This window comes from Phocoena phocoena, chromosome 1, assembly GCF_963924675.1.
Source record: "Phocoena phocoena chromosome 1, mPhoPho1.1, whole genome shotgun sequence".
NCBI classification, from domain to species: domain Eukaryota; kingdom Metazoa; phylum Chordata; class Mammalia; order Artiodactyla; family Phocoenidae; genus Phocoena; species Phocoena phocoena.
Window position 1 is genome coordinate 87383298 of NC_089219.1, and position 15201 is coordinate 87398498.

General features: G+C 35.6%; 1 protein-coding gene across 1 annotated transcript in view; it reads left to right on the top strand.

Annotated features, from left to right (window-relative positions):
- SNX7 (sorting nexin 7) overlaps nucleotides 1-15201 on the top strand; it is a 97161-nt gene that overhangs the window by 68056 nt on the left and 13904 nt on the right. The window contains exon 8 of the mRNA XM_065886517.1: nucleotides 9393-9545. Coding sequence (XP_065742589.1) covers nucleotides 9393-9545 — 153 coding nt within the window. The remainder of the gene's footprint in view (nucleotides 1-9392; nucleotides 9546-15201) is intronic.

Below are 15201 nucleotides of genomic sequence, written 5' to 3' on the forward strand. Positions count from 1 at the left end.
GCCACATTTATTTATGACATTGGCAATCCTTTATGTTATCACTGAGTATTGATGTGGATATAGAAATCCCAATTTAAGAAACACACATTAAGTCATTCTGTACTGGTCTCATCATGAAACTATCAGAATTAGGAGGACTTTCTGATTTAAGTAAAGATGTACCTCTATGACATCAGTGTGCCAAAAATTGAGTGAGAAAAGAAGGAAAATATTTCACATAGGGGCGCTGTGTCTAGCGTGGTACTCTTGGCACATAGTACGTGCTCAACAAATAGTTCTTGAAGGAACTAATATGTTTTCTAAAAACTGATCTCTGGTGAATAAGAAAAACTAAAGGCATAAGAGAATGTTTGGAAGTATAGGGGGTCTTCTTAAGTTGCTGGACAGGTTTTTTTGGTTACTAGGAAGTATATTTTAAGGAACTTTCAGAATCAGTGTGGGAAGATCCATCTGCATTGTTTGTCTTAATCAAGACATATCATTCCATAAATTAGCAAGATACTAGTATTTCTTGTATTAGAGTGGAATAATTTATTGACGTAATGTGGTAACCTAGTTCCTCAAAATGGAGGTAATTTCTGGACTTCTTGGCCTTGCCCATCTGATTTGGAGAAGGGTCTGATTGGAATGGCCTTACATAGACTTTTTGGCATGGCCACATTGTCCATTCAGCCACCAATACTCTCAGGCATATTGGAGCATTTGGGGAGCTTTCTGAGCTATTAATGTCTCTTTGTTTCCCCTATGGCTGTTCCTTTTATATGCATGTCCTCAGTAAGTATTCCCTAACATAGTAGAAGTGAGTGAGCTGGCAGATTCAGTCAGGACATTTCCGAGACCCTAACAATTGTCCTTCCATAATCACTCTGGAGTGCCACTCTAACCCTAACATGTATTAAATGCTTAAGTCTCAGGCACTTTGCTAACATGTTGTTCAAAAACAATCCTGTGAAGTAGGTACTTTCTTTTTCCTCATTCTACAGATGAGGAAACGGCAGCCTATCACAGAACTGAATTTAGTTAGCTAAGGTCAGCACGGTCAGGACTATCACCCATGGACTTCAGAGCACAGGCTCTAGATCACTGTCCTATAAATATGTGTGATTATCAAATTTTTAAAATTCATGGATAAAAGAGAGGAGGAGCCAAATACAATACTTATTAATACCGTAAGGCAACTGAGAAAGATGCAGTGAGGATATTTATTAGATATAAAGATACATTTCCTTTTCTGGGGAAATTTTTGAATCTAGATATTCTGGATTTCTTAAAATTTACTTTGGGAGGTACTTCCTTTTTTTATGCAAAAAGAACAAGCTCATTGATAGACTCTAAGGTAGTTGGTAAGGTGACATGGAATGCCCAATGCAGTGTGGATCTGAAACCCCTACTATGTTGTAAGCTCCCAGCAACAGGGACCTTCCCTCTCGTATTCACCCCTGTGCTCTTGGTCATGTTCCTGGGCTAATGCCTGGGACACAGTAAGCACTTAAAGATTTGTTGAATGAATGTTTACTTTTATTCTCAATTTATTTGTTCTTTCATCTTATTGAAGGTAATAAGAAACTGTATTTTGGAGGAGAATAGAGGTTTAAGGAGCACAAATAAATCAAATTAAAGTGGGGGGGCAGGAAATATTTTTTTTAAAAATCAACTTAGATTGAGTTTGCCAAATAATTCAAGAGAAGAAAAGCATAATTGAGAGCTGGTGGAAGGACGTTGAAAGTGCACTGTTACACGGACCCACATTCATCATGTGCAAAGTCTACTTTGTAAGACTTGGACCAGCTAGACGGGGGGGAAGAAAGCTACCTCTAAGAGTTATGGAGAAAGTTAAATGAGACGCCACGTGTGACATGCAGCTCAGGACCTGATCATAGTAGGGACTTAGCATTGCTGGTGAGCAGGCAGATGTTAAGAATGTACAACATACATGCACAAACACAGCTCCTTTTCCTAACTCTATCCCTCAACATAGCTTCGAGACACCTATTGTAAATTCCTCTTTTTCTTACTATCAGACCATTCTTGATAACATTAGAGACAAAGAAAGCAAAGATAATCAGAAGGCTATCCAGCAAGAATGTAAAGGAAATCGGGCTGTTTGTCATCTCCTCCTTAGTAGTAAAGGTGATTTCACTCATCTGACTGGCTAGATAGTTACCCATATCTTGTGCCATCCCTCCAAAAGTTAATTGCTGTCTTTCATAGTCCTTGCCAAATCTAAAGCTATTCTAAAGTAATTCCTAAATACCTGCACTTCTCTGCCAGAAAGTCCAGATAAGCTCTCAGAGTCCATTTGCAGGAGGACATAGTATAGCCAAGCAAATCCAGTGGAATAATTCTTGTCTCTATTAGTAAATATAAAAGTTCTTGCCTCTGTATTGAAAATATATTGAGAGAAATAGCATCAAAAGATCAACCTTAAATCTTAAGAGCAAAAGGCCTACCTAATCATCTTTAAGCACACTTTAATCTCTAAGAAAAGCCCAATTATTTTTTAATGTTTAGTATTAGATCAAATATACGTACTCTAGATACATTGTATTTACCTCTTAAATAGTTGATGAGTATACAGGTAATCCCATTTTTGTCTCCAAACTTTTATTTATTATAAAATATTTTTGGAGATGTATATTTGTGGAGTATGTTCTTTTTAAAAATATTTTTCATATTTTATTCGCTACCCTATTTTATTTGCTACCCTAACTTTGTGATTATACAGTTCACATCTGTAATATTTTATTTATAAATAAATAGATGTTTCTGATATAATTTCCAAGACAACATTTTGTCACAAAGGAAAAAACTTGTCTTTATTATGGGATTCTAAAATGTTCTATCACTTACATCTTTTTTATTGTTAATAAAATACGAATTTTCTGTGAAAAAAATTTTTATATTTTAGATAATCATTTGCTTACAGAAAGGTAATAAATAAACTGTATTTGCATGGGTTTATCTAACTTTTCTATAAAAATCCATCTATTTCTGATGGTTGTACTTATGGGAAAATATGTTCTTACAAATTTAAATGTATAAAAGTCATAGAAAATTAAAATCTATAAAAGGCCTATTTTAATAAAAACTATTAAAATGTTATAGGGTTTCTGGATTGGTTTCACTTTCTAAAGTCAGCTTTGAGGGAATAAGGAGAAAAACCTCCAAGGTGGTTAAATGGGTTTGAGGGATTCAGTGCACCTGTGGTTGTCTTAGCAGACATGTGCTTCAAAAACTGAGTAACTGTTAAAAATAGTGTAATGGTCTATAATCGTAGAAATGGTCCACAGGGCTATTTCATTAGAATGTAGGCTTTATTTCCTAGCAGTAATGAATGATCTGTGTGGATTCATCCAAATTATTTTACCCACTTTCCCACATGACCTGTGACAAACATTCATAATATGATATAACCAGGGTTCAGAGCTATAACTGACGTGGACAGAACGAGTATGTCAGTTCTTGGCCCTTTAGCCGTCAGACCATTCTCTAGATAACCTTGAACTGAATCAAAGAAACAAAACAAGCTCAATCTAACAAGTAAAGGAAGGGGCACCCTTCAGCTGAATCTAGGGTACATCCAAGTTGATGGGATATGACATGAACCTCATGCATCTTTTATTCTTTGATCTGACACCCACCTCCTAGACTGTACTTTTCATGGATGAGAAATAATGAAGCATAGTAATTAAATATTACTTTAACATTTAATATGTTGATGTTAATGGTGGACTATTTTTAGCATGATCATATTTTTCTCTTTTTTTCATTGTTATTTCCTTTATTTTTTTCCTCCATGACTCTGTTCCTTCTCAGGGATAAGTCCTTTTTTTTTTTTCACTTTGTAAGAATTATAGTAAGAATTTTTAGTGAAACATATCACAGGGTTGACCTCCAAAAGTTGTTTGATGTATACCTCACCCTGCAAGACTATTACTGTTGCCTTTAGGCCTTCATTTCCTATCTCACGCTACCCCACCTGTTCTTCCAGTGAATGCTATCCAGTTAAAAATATCAGATAATCTTATCTTTTCTTCCAGTGCCCACCCATACTTAGTCAGTTGCCAGCCCCTACTGATTCTGTGTCTTAGGATCTCCTCCTCTCTGTATCCCCTGTATCAGGAATCTCATTGTTACTGTTGCTTTCCTGGTCCTGGTTTGAAAATCCAAACACCCCCCAGGGAAATCTCTTTAGTACCTGGCAGCTGCCTCTCTTTCCTCTTTTGCTATTCCCCTACTCACACTCTAGGTACCAACCTTGACAGACCACCTGCGATTTTTAGAAACTTCAAAGTAAACATGCTTCTAGGACTGTACACCCTATTTGCTTCACATGAACTGCATTTCACATTTTCTGTATCCAGTTGTTTTTTTTTTTTTTTATTTCTCCCCTTAGGCATGAGTCCTTGAGGGCAAGGACTGTTTTTTCACCCTTCATCTTAGTTCCTAACAGAGACTAGATAGATGCTGAGTGAATGCTGCAGGATGAGTGAGTGGGAATGAACCAAATCTTCATCATTTTTATTGCTGTCTCCATAGTCCCAGTGCAGGTTAATTGGTTTCTTTTCTTCCCCTCCTCCTCCCCCCTTTCTCTTTTAAGCATCCTTGCATATCTCTGACTCAGGAATCTATCTGAAGTATACTTCAGTCCTGGTCAAAAACTTTCGGTAGCTTACCTTTTCCTACAGAATCCATTTCATGCTCAATAGCATTTACACCCTCTAGTGGTCAATCTTCAATCAGCCTGTCCGGCTGCATTTCCCATGTTTCTCCTTGCCCACCTCCAGCTTCCAAACTATCTCTTATCCATTGTTTTGTCACACTCTATAGCATAACATCCCTGTGGTTTTATTTATGCCATACCCTCATCCAGATGTCTTCTTCCCCACTCACTGCCTAGCAAATTAACACTTGGAATGTCCCCTACCAAAGTTGGAATTAATCCTCCATGCTGTATCTTTCTATGTACTACTTTAATTTTTTCCCTCCATTTATGATATATATCACATTCTGCTTTGTATTATAGCCTTTGGTTTTTGTTTTATTTTTGCATATCTGCATTTTAAAAGATAACAAACTCCTTAAGGTAAGAGCTGAATCAGTTTAACCTTGAAAGCCACACGCAAGCTAGCTTGGGGCTATTCACTCACTATGGAAAGAGCATGTATTTTCACGTGAATCTCCATGATGCCACAAAAAGCTGTGTGATCTCTTTTATTTCTTTCTCCCAGTTTCCCAGCTTGTAAAAGGAAGATAATATTACCAAATTTGCAATATTATTATGCAGATTAAATGAAATAATATATGTAAAGTATATAGCTTAATACAGTGGCCCATGGCAGAAATACAATAAGTGGTCATTATTATTGCTGCTTTTCCTGGTGCTATAGTAGGTACTCGCTATTGAAGAAGGATATTTTTTTGTTTGCCTGAGCTCTTAGTATTAATGGTTTTCACTTAATTGTATGGCTCATTTCTAGCTGAATATAACTGAAGCTAGAGATTACCCATTAGCCTTGCAGTTAAATCTAAATCTTTATTTTTCACTATATTATAATCTTTTATTACTTATTCTGATATTACAACATTTTCCTGGCAAAAAGGATTGCTTCCTTTTCAGTTTTTCCACCAACAGAGGGCCAAGTTGTTTCCAGTATTTGTGAAATGAATGATTCAAGCTTTAATCCTTTTAAACTGTCTTTTCTATGCTGCTTTCCGATAGAAACTATAATTCCCTACTTTTAGAGTTATTGAAACCTGCTCTGCGGTTAGAGGGGTGCTGAAGCACTAGACGGGCTTCTTTGGCCCGCCAGGTGCCTAACACGTTACTCTACCACTTTGGTGAAATTTTGTTCAGTGTTTATGTTGAGAGCCTGGATTGCACCATCTAAATGCACAGTTCCTTGTACCAAAGAACTTGCTAAAAGTGCAGTCAACTAAGGGAAGGGAAATCTAATAATATGCCTTTGTAAATTGGTAGGAAAGATAATAGTCCAGATCATTCCTACTTTGAATTAAGTATTTTGTGCTTATTGTCAATTAGAGTTTCTTCAAGTCAAAATTAGGGGAAGATGATTCAGTGTGAGGAAATACCTAATGTCTCTTTTTTCCTTTTCTAACTAAAATAATGATGGAATCATCAAAGAAATAAAAAGTGGTCAGTATATATATATATATATATATATATATATATATATAGCCTCCAAAAAAATGACAGGAATTGATCACGTATATTTAGAACATATGTATCCTCTTCTACACTGGTGAGAATAAATCAAGAAATAGCACTAGAAATTAAGACCTAGACCCTGGCAAAGAAATGGTATATTTCCAGAGACCAAAATACTGGAAGAGGAGAGGGAATCCATTTCCATTTCACCAACTGATGATGATGGTGGTAATGGTGGTGGTACTGGTGGTAATGATGATAGTAATAGATACAGTTTAGTAGAAAAAATGTCAGGCACTGTGCACATCAATGAATGCGTTCATTATCTCAGGCAACTTTTAATAAAAATCCCTTCGAGATAGGTAGTGTCATTTTTATATTCATTTTACAGATGAAGAAACTAGGGCTTCAAAAAGTACTCTTACCCAGTGTCACACAGCTTGTGAAAGACAGACGTGGGGTCTGCGATCAGTCTAACCTATCATTAGTCATCTTAATCCCAGTGCCATGCTGATCAGGCTACAAAGCTTCTTTCTGTAGGTGGGAGTGAAGTCAGAGAACAGGACAGGACTTCTTTAGGAATGCAGTAGCTCTGGGCCAGAGCAGAAGCACCAACCAGCCTGACTACCACTAACAAGGGCTTTTAGAAGAGGGAGTTGCAGATTGAAAAGGGGAAGACTGTTTAAATCCCTTACGGCAGTAACACCATTTTAAGCTCCATCAGGAGGGGAAGGAAGATAGAATACATGATTTAGATACTGTGTTTCCTAAAGCCACTTTCAGTAAAGAACTTTGCCAGTAATCCCACTCCACTCCAGTGCATGGCACTTCTAGACTGCAAAACCTAAGCAGAGGAGAAAAACAGTGCAGTTACAGTTGGTGTAGGTACCTCTTCATCCTAGCTATAAAAAAAGACACTTTTCTAATCATCTCCATCTGGCTGTGAAAATGGCAAGATTCCATCCAACAGCCCAGAGGAGTGAGGTTTTGTAACCGGCCCCTGAGCTTTCTCCGGATCCTGTTTGAGTTTGGCCTGTCAGTAAAATTTTACCTTAGCTTATTCTCCAGCATCCACAGTCCACCATGAGAAATTCCATTAACATCCTTTTAGACAAGTTCTCTATGATTAAGCAAAATAATTACCCCCAAAGAGTCATACATACCCATAAAGTAATAAATGGCCTCACTGAGATAGTTTACAAACAAAATAAGAAAGTGAAAAAAACACATTTTCCCGCCACACACAAAACATGAAAACCAACCTTACTACTGAAATAGATCTCCCATAGGTAATAAAAGATTTATATAATACCAAATGTCTATTCTTAGGGAAACAAAAGCAAATATGGCTGCAATGAAATAAAGTCAGCAGTGACATTTCACAGCAAAATATTGACAAATGAATAAAAAGAATATTTCAAACAAGCATTGGAAGTAAAATAACATTTTTTTGATTCTAAGACATACATTTTCACATTTTAGCATGTCTGTAATGGGGACCTTCTTAAATGATAGCCTCTTTCAAATACTCGGAGCCAAGGAATAGTGGTAACATATGATATGCCCCTTTTAAAACACGGGAGAGGTGGTGTCATTTCTGCTTGAATCTCTCTGGCTTTGGGTCTCACTCAATAAAACCTAAGATCCTTACCATGGACTGCATGGCTCAGTAAGATCTGGTCACCCACTGCTTCTCTGACCTCATCTCCTAAGAGCTTCCCTCTATTTTAACTCTGCCACCTGCTACAGCCATGCTGGTCTCCTTATTCTTCTTGGACCATCCAGGCATGCTTCTACCACTAGGCCATTGTCCTGTTTCTTCCTCAGCCAGGAATGCTTTTCTGATTAAGAACCCCATGGTTCACTCTCACATCAACTTCAGATATTTATTCAAATGACAGTTTCTTATTTAGGCTTTCCCCAGCCATCTTATCTAAAATTGCATCATTCTTATACTCCCTCTCTACCTTTCTGCTTCATTTTTCTTTTTGACACTTATTATCAAATGATAGTTCATATTTCATTTATCTTGCTTATGGTTTGTCTCTCCCCAGTTGAATATCAGCTCCGGTAAAAACAAGGATTTTTGTCTATTGTCTTCACTGTTGAATCTCCAAGTCCTAGAATAATGCCTGGTATGGGGAAGGAACTTAATAAATAAATGTATGCTGACTATATGAATAAATATATGTGTATAAAATATACATAAATATATAAAAATTTATATAAATGTGCTAAATATAAAGCAATAAATTGATGGGTTCCATGCTCAAAGGTTGGTGGGTAAGTTGAGGAGGAGGTATGACTGTCACACTCAGCCTGTCTAATGGAGTGTGGACTAGGTGTCAGGTGTCTTGTGATATAAACCTGCCTCTGTTACCAGCTGAGTGGAATGTGACAAGTTAATCCCCTGGGCCTCCAGGTTGGACTACATAATCTATACGGATGTTATAACATGTCAGTTAACTGAGCATTCTGCTAAAAACAGCTGAAAAATGAGGAGTAGGAAGGGGAAGCTGAACATGTGAAACCATATCTTTTTCTTTTATAAGCAGATATTCATTTTTAATTTTTATTTATTTATTTATTTTTGGCTGTGTTGGGTCTTCGTTTCTGTGCGAGGGCTTTCTCCAGTTGCGGCAAGCGGGGGCCACTCTTCATCGCGGTGCGCGGGCCGCTCATTATCGTGGCCTCTCTTGTTGCGGAGCACAGGCTCCAGACATGCAGGCTCAGTAGTTGTGGCTCATGGGCCTGGTTGCTCCGCGGCATGTGGGATCTTCCCAGACCAGGGCTCAAACCCGTGTCCCCTGCATCGGCAGGCAGACTCTCAACCACTGCGCCACCAGGGAAGCCCCCAACCATATCTTTTAACATAAATATTTCATCACAATCAGTGGTAATTAGAGAGTTATTGCAAAAAAATTTTGGAATAACTTGTAGTCCAATTTCCTTTGCTTTATAAATAGTGTAACTGAAGCCCAAGATTAGAGAGATTTAGGTAAAGTCAAGTGCTAATTGGTGGCAGACCTTAGAACTCTACTTGACATCTCTGAATCCAGTGTTCTCTTTACTTTAACTAGTTAGTATACAGGGTAAATACTGGTGACTTTTCAAAAAAAGTATTTTTCTTAAACTGTATTTTATAATATTCAGCTTAGACTTCAAGAATTCACTTAGTGGCAGGAATACATAGATCAGTTGATCTCTTTGTGATCTAATTCAGCTTACGGAAGAGATTGGAAAACTGGAAGATAAAGTGGAGTGCGCTAATAATGCCTTGAAAGCAGATTGGGAAAGATGGAAACAAAACATGCAAAATGATATCAAGTCAGCATTTACAGATATGGCTGAGGAGAATATCCACTCTTATGAACAGGTAATTAGTGATATGTGGTATTGCTTCATTTTTAAAATGTTATCCTCTCTTACTTTCTATATGTCTTGTGTTGAAAGAGTCTGTTCAGGAACCAAGTGTCACATTCAGAAGCCTCTTCGGTGGCTCAGTGCCAGTGGAGTTGCCAGTTAATATAGTAACACTGAACCCACCCACTGACACAAATGTGTATATGTGGAGGAAGGGTGATAAGTTTTCCTTCCTACACAGCATGCCCAAGTACCTAATTTGAGCTGAGCTTGATGTGAGAAAGAATTATGCTACCATTTTATTGTGTCTGTTTTCCCCTCAGTTTCTTGTTTTGGAAGGATTTGAATTCTTCAAAAGCACTTGATCATGCTTCCTAATGATTCTCCTATCTTATTTCCTTTTCCTCTCTTTTTCTTGTATTAAAAAGGGTTTGCAAAATGAGGAAAGGACCAAAGGTTTGAAAATTAGTTCAGGGCTTATACGTTATGTGCCTGCCACCCCTACCATGCCTTCTGTAGCTATTCAAAAAAATCAAAAAAGGAGCATTAGTTCAGTTTAGTTTATAGTTCAGTTGTTTTTTGTTTGTTTGTTTTTTAATTCAGGAAAGAGCCTAGTCAACATTTTTCTTTTCAAATGATTACCTTTTTTGAACAACTAACAATTCCGCAAAGTAGTTATTATTTTAAATGAATTTTATGCTATCACTTTCTTCATCTAGCATATTCTGAGAGTTTTATAGTTTTAATTCTTACATTGAGGTATCTGACCCATTTTGAGTTAAGTTTTTTTTTAATATAGTATGAGGTAGGGGTACAACTTCATTCTTTTTCTTTTTCTTTTCTTTTTTTAAATATTTACTTATTTATTTTGGCTGCGCTGGGTCTTGGTTGCGGCATGCGGACTCAGTTGCAGCATACACGCGGAATCTAGTTCCCCGACCAGGGGTCGGTGACGGGGCCCCTGCACTGAGAGTGCGGAGTCTTACCCACTGGACCACCAGGGAAGTTCCCATTCATCTAGCGTATTCTGAACATACTTTTCCTGGAAGGTATATTTTAAACATACATCTTTAACCTTATCTCTGACTGAATTAATGACGATACAAAATTGATACATTAAGAGAATTATTTTATCCTTTGTAGTCTATAGTGCTTGCTAGTTTAAAGGTACTTTAAACTAAAATATTTTATATTTTGCAAGATTATCTAACTGATACTGATATTTTCATTCAACAAGAATTACTTGAGCCCCTACTACCACCAGACACTGTGCTGGGCCCTGGAGAGACCACAGTATGCAGGACAAACATGGTCCCTTTCTCATGTAGTTACAGTCAATAAGAGAAACAGTCAATTAAAATAAAATGTTATGATAATAAAGTATAATAAGTTCCAGGATAGAAAGACATTGCAGGGAAAGAGGAGGATTCCTCAGAGGATGTGTTTAAGCTGAGACCTTAATGAATGATGAATGAGAGGTAGCCAGATAAAGATGTGAGTAAGAGAGTTCCAGGCAGAGAAAAGACGAGAAGTGAGAGAGTACATGTTCAAATTACTGAGGTTCTCTTTGAAGGATGGTGGAGTGGAGGTGATGTTGAGTTGAAAAAGGAGGCTTGTAGAGGAGGAAAAATTTTCCTCAATCCTCTTAGGATCCCTGGCTGGGTCTGAAAATGAAACTGACAAAGATAAATTAACAGGAAAAATGTATATATGTTGATTTAATGTAAGTTCTTTGTGGTACAGGAGCCTTCATGAGCAAATCTAGACCAGAAGAAACAGATCTGAGTATTTCTACGCTAAGTTTGATGAAGAGTGGGCTGTCATGTAGAAATAGGGTAGGTTAAGGAGTAAGAGTTAAGTGAAATAAACTGGAGGGAATTTAGCAAGTCCTTTTTGTTAGGAGTCTTCTCAGTGTCCCTTTGTCTTTGGAGGTAAAGATGCTTCTTTTTTCCTCTGGGCATAAGGAGGCCACCTCTTGTATGAGGGTTTTATGACCTGCTTCGTGAGATAAGGGTTGGAAGAAGGTCAAAGTGACCTTTCTGCTTCTGCCATATTCTCAAACTCATTCATCTTAATATGCCAACATGTCATATTTTACATTAGTATGTCCTGAACGCTATTAGGCTGAAGAGGGCCTTATAAGCTTTGTCTTTTATTTTTCATTCTAAGGGAAATGGGGAATGCCATTGAAGACTTTTCAGCAGGGAAGAGGCAATATCTATTGCACTTGCCTTTTAGAAAGATCACACTGGCTATATGGGTCAGAGTGGAACAAAACTAAACATGTTGAGCCTAGTTAGAAAACGTAGCAACAAAGACAGAGATGTGAACTGACATAGAGGTCTCATGGCAGTGGGCTAGAGATTAGTGGACAGATTCAAGTGATTTTCTTTTTAGCAGGTGGGATTGGAAAGATCATTTTCTACCTCTCCTATTTTTTTATTCTACATTAACAACCTTAAGTAAATTCAAGTCTCTAAAAGGAATTTCTCGTAAATCTCAGATTTTGAAATGATTTAAAATATTTCTGTTGGATAAAGCGCATTTATCAACATAGGCTTTTTTTACCACTTAACTCTTTAAATCCACAGAAATAACTTTATCTCTCCTTTACAATAGAACCTGTCCACACTGACCTTATAGTAGTGTTATGACAATTAAGCGAAATAATTTTTAAGAAAATGCCTTGAAAATTAAGATATACAATATACTATAAGTGATCGTGATTATAAAACATAAGTATATTAAGTTATAAAAGTCATGTGACAAATGCACCTACTATGTTTTCCTTTCAATGATAAAGTCTGCAAAACTTTTCTAAGTTTGCTTTTTTATTTTTTTAAGAGAAAATGTTCATGGCAATTCCATTGAACTCCAAATGAAATGTTTGAGTTTTGACTGTACCTGTCACATAAATACATATTTTTGTCACACTCATAGGTTGCACTCAGTTTATACAAAATACAGTTTTATTAGAAATAGTTAAATTAGCATCACTGTGCCATATTGCCATATTGCAAACTTTGTTCTTCACAGCAGTTTATATCAGTATGTTTTTCACCCTTTCCTCCAAATGAATTATATTTCTACATGTTGCTAAAATTATATCAAATGTACTGCATCTTAGATGTATATATTTGGAGGAATCTCTGGTTTTCTTTATTATAACTTCACAAGATCCCTACAGCTCCAGTTATTTATTGTTTTTTTTCCTAAGTGAATAACTCTTAACTGATTTGAGACATCAGTCCAAGCATAATCAGGAAATTGGGGCCCTTATATAATCACAGCTTCCTAACTAACACACAAACTGTGTGGCCTGAAACAGCAACAGTCTGCTGACTGTTAACTTCAGAATATCTCAGATATACAAGGAAGTGAAACATTGCAGAATCTTTCCAGTCCCTTTTTAATTTAATCATATTATTATGGAAATACTTCTGTTTTCATCAACATTTGTAAAAATAAATCACCAAAGGGGTTTGTTCCTAGTGTGATAGAAGAAATGGGGTATAAACATTTGCCTTTGGACTTTTATGAAGTAAAATGGTCACAGTTTGTTTACAACTTAATATTTAAATATTAAAATGAAAGAGGAAAATCAGTTTGTAAATATGAGATATAGGTCTGTATCAGAAACCAATTATTGTCATATTGAAATATTATACTTAGATGTGTGAATTTACTTGGAGACAGTTGACACCGAATATAAAACAGGTATCTCCAAATAAACTCTGAGTAGGTGAAATGAAGCTATTCCCAATTTTGTTCTATATGACCAATAACTAAGAATAAATTTGAGTCTTTATAAAAACAAGAATAATGAAACAATAAAACAAAAATCCAGTTGAACATAGGTGAATAATTTCAAAGTATCTTGGTGTCCAGATAACCAAAGAAAATTATTTCTTGCTAAAATGTGAAAGGATGCTGAAACCATAAAATATGATATGCTGGATAAAGTACGTGGACATTTTCTAATTGTTCTTTAGTAGGTACAAAAGAGTGTAAGTTTCAATTGTTGATGATACTGATGCTGATGATTATGATGATGGTGAAGAGATTTGAAAGGAAGTAATCCTTGGTAGGTATTATAAACTGAAAGAATATACCCTTTGAAAGTTTAATTTTAATATCATAATCATGGAAAGATCGCATAATGTTATTTTTTGCCAAGTAAAACTGTTTGTAGTTAAGTGAATATAATACTTGAAGTTATAACATTTGTTTCTTTGCACAGTTTATTTTAGAATTATTGTTAATGTATGGAAGTCGTTTCAGAGCCTCATTTTCTGGTTTGAAAATTAGTACATGCACATGAAAAACAAAAAAATGACAAGAGCTAAGTACACAAATGTATAAAGAGGAAATAAAGAATGCCCATAACCTTATCTCCTAGAGAAGGCTACACTTAAATGCAATTATAGAAAAATAATTTGCTATATGCAGATAAAAATATTTTTTAATTTCTGCATGGTTATTTTCGAATGTGTCAACATAAAAACATATGTTACTTATTTGTGTCATGATGATTATAGTGGATATGTATTATTTTGAGTTCTGTATTTTTTATTTGTTTAAACACTTCTCTATATAACGACATAATCTTCTAGTACATTATGTTAACATACCTTTATTAGTGAAGAGAACTACTAATAATTAAGCAGTTTTGTAAATTTTTTGCTCTCATAAATAATACTATTAAAAATAATTATGAACACTAGACTTAAAATCTTTTTTGATAAGAATTTCAAGAAATAACCAGGTTAGAGGTCGCTTCATTTCAAATGCTATCAGTCTTATTTAAGAATGTCAATTGCCTCATATAAAATCATTCATTTAAGATTCAATTAACGTCAAAACCCTATGCTAAGCAACATTCAAATTCAAAATTAAATCTTGCCCTTAGGGAAGAATAATAAGTATATGTATTTTTCACTTGATTTATACAGCTTTACAATGTATTACTTTTTTTAATGGAAGAATATTTAAATGTTTTTTTTTTACTTGAATGGTAATGAGCTGGCTTAATAGAAGGGTTCTATCATTACTGAATAATAAAAATATATGTATCTACATGGACATCTAGGAAGCAGAAAAGCAATTATAGTATAGGACGTTTTCTCTAAGATAAATGAAGAAAAAATCATTGCAAGCCTTCACCATCAAGCCAAATCAATAGTACAACTAATGCTTTCCTAAATTCCAAGTCCAGCTATATATGGACCATTTAAAAAGTAGAGAAAATTTAAAAAATAAGTATCATAGCAGTTCTTCTACAAAGTAAGTAATAGATAAGCATTGAATGTCCTAGAAGTTCTTCAAGTATAGTTGTTCTTATTTAGAAAAGAATTCCTTATTACATTGGGGAATGGTAAAATAAACTCTAGCAAAAGAGTTGCTTGTTTTAAATTAAGTGGTGCACTACATGCTTTGGAACATTTAAAAAATTTTTGTGAATATTTAAAACACCCTGGTCCCAGTAAAGATAGCTCCCAAGCATTGTGACTTTAAGAGGTTAATCTATATTGGTAATGATTATAAAACTGCCAGCTAAGCAAGATTTTGATGAGTAGCATTTAGATTTCTGTCTGAAATTTCATTCTTTTTTAAAAAATTGGGACTCAGATAAATTATGAACTTTCTGTTCATCTACATGAATTAAAAGG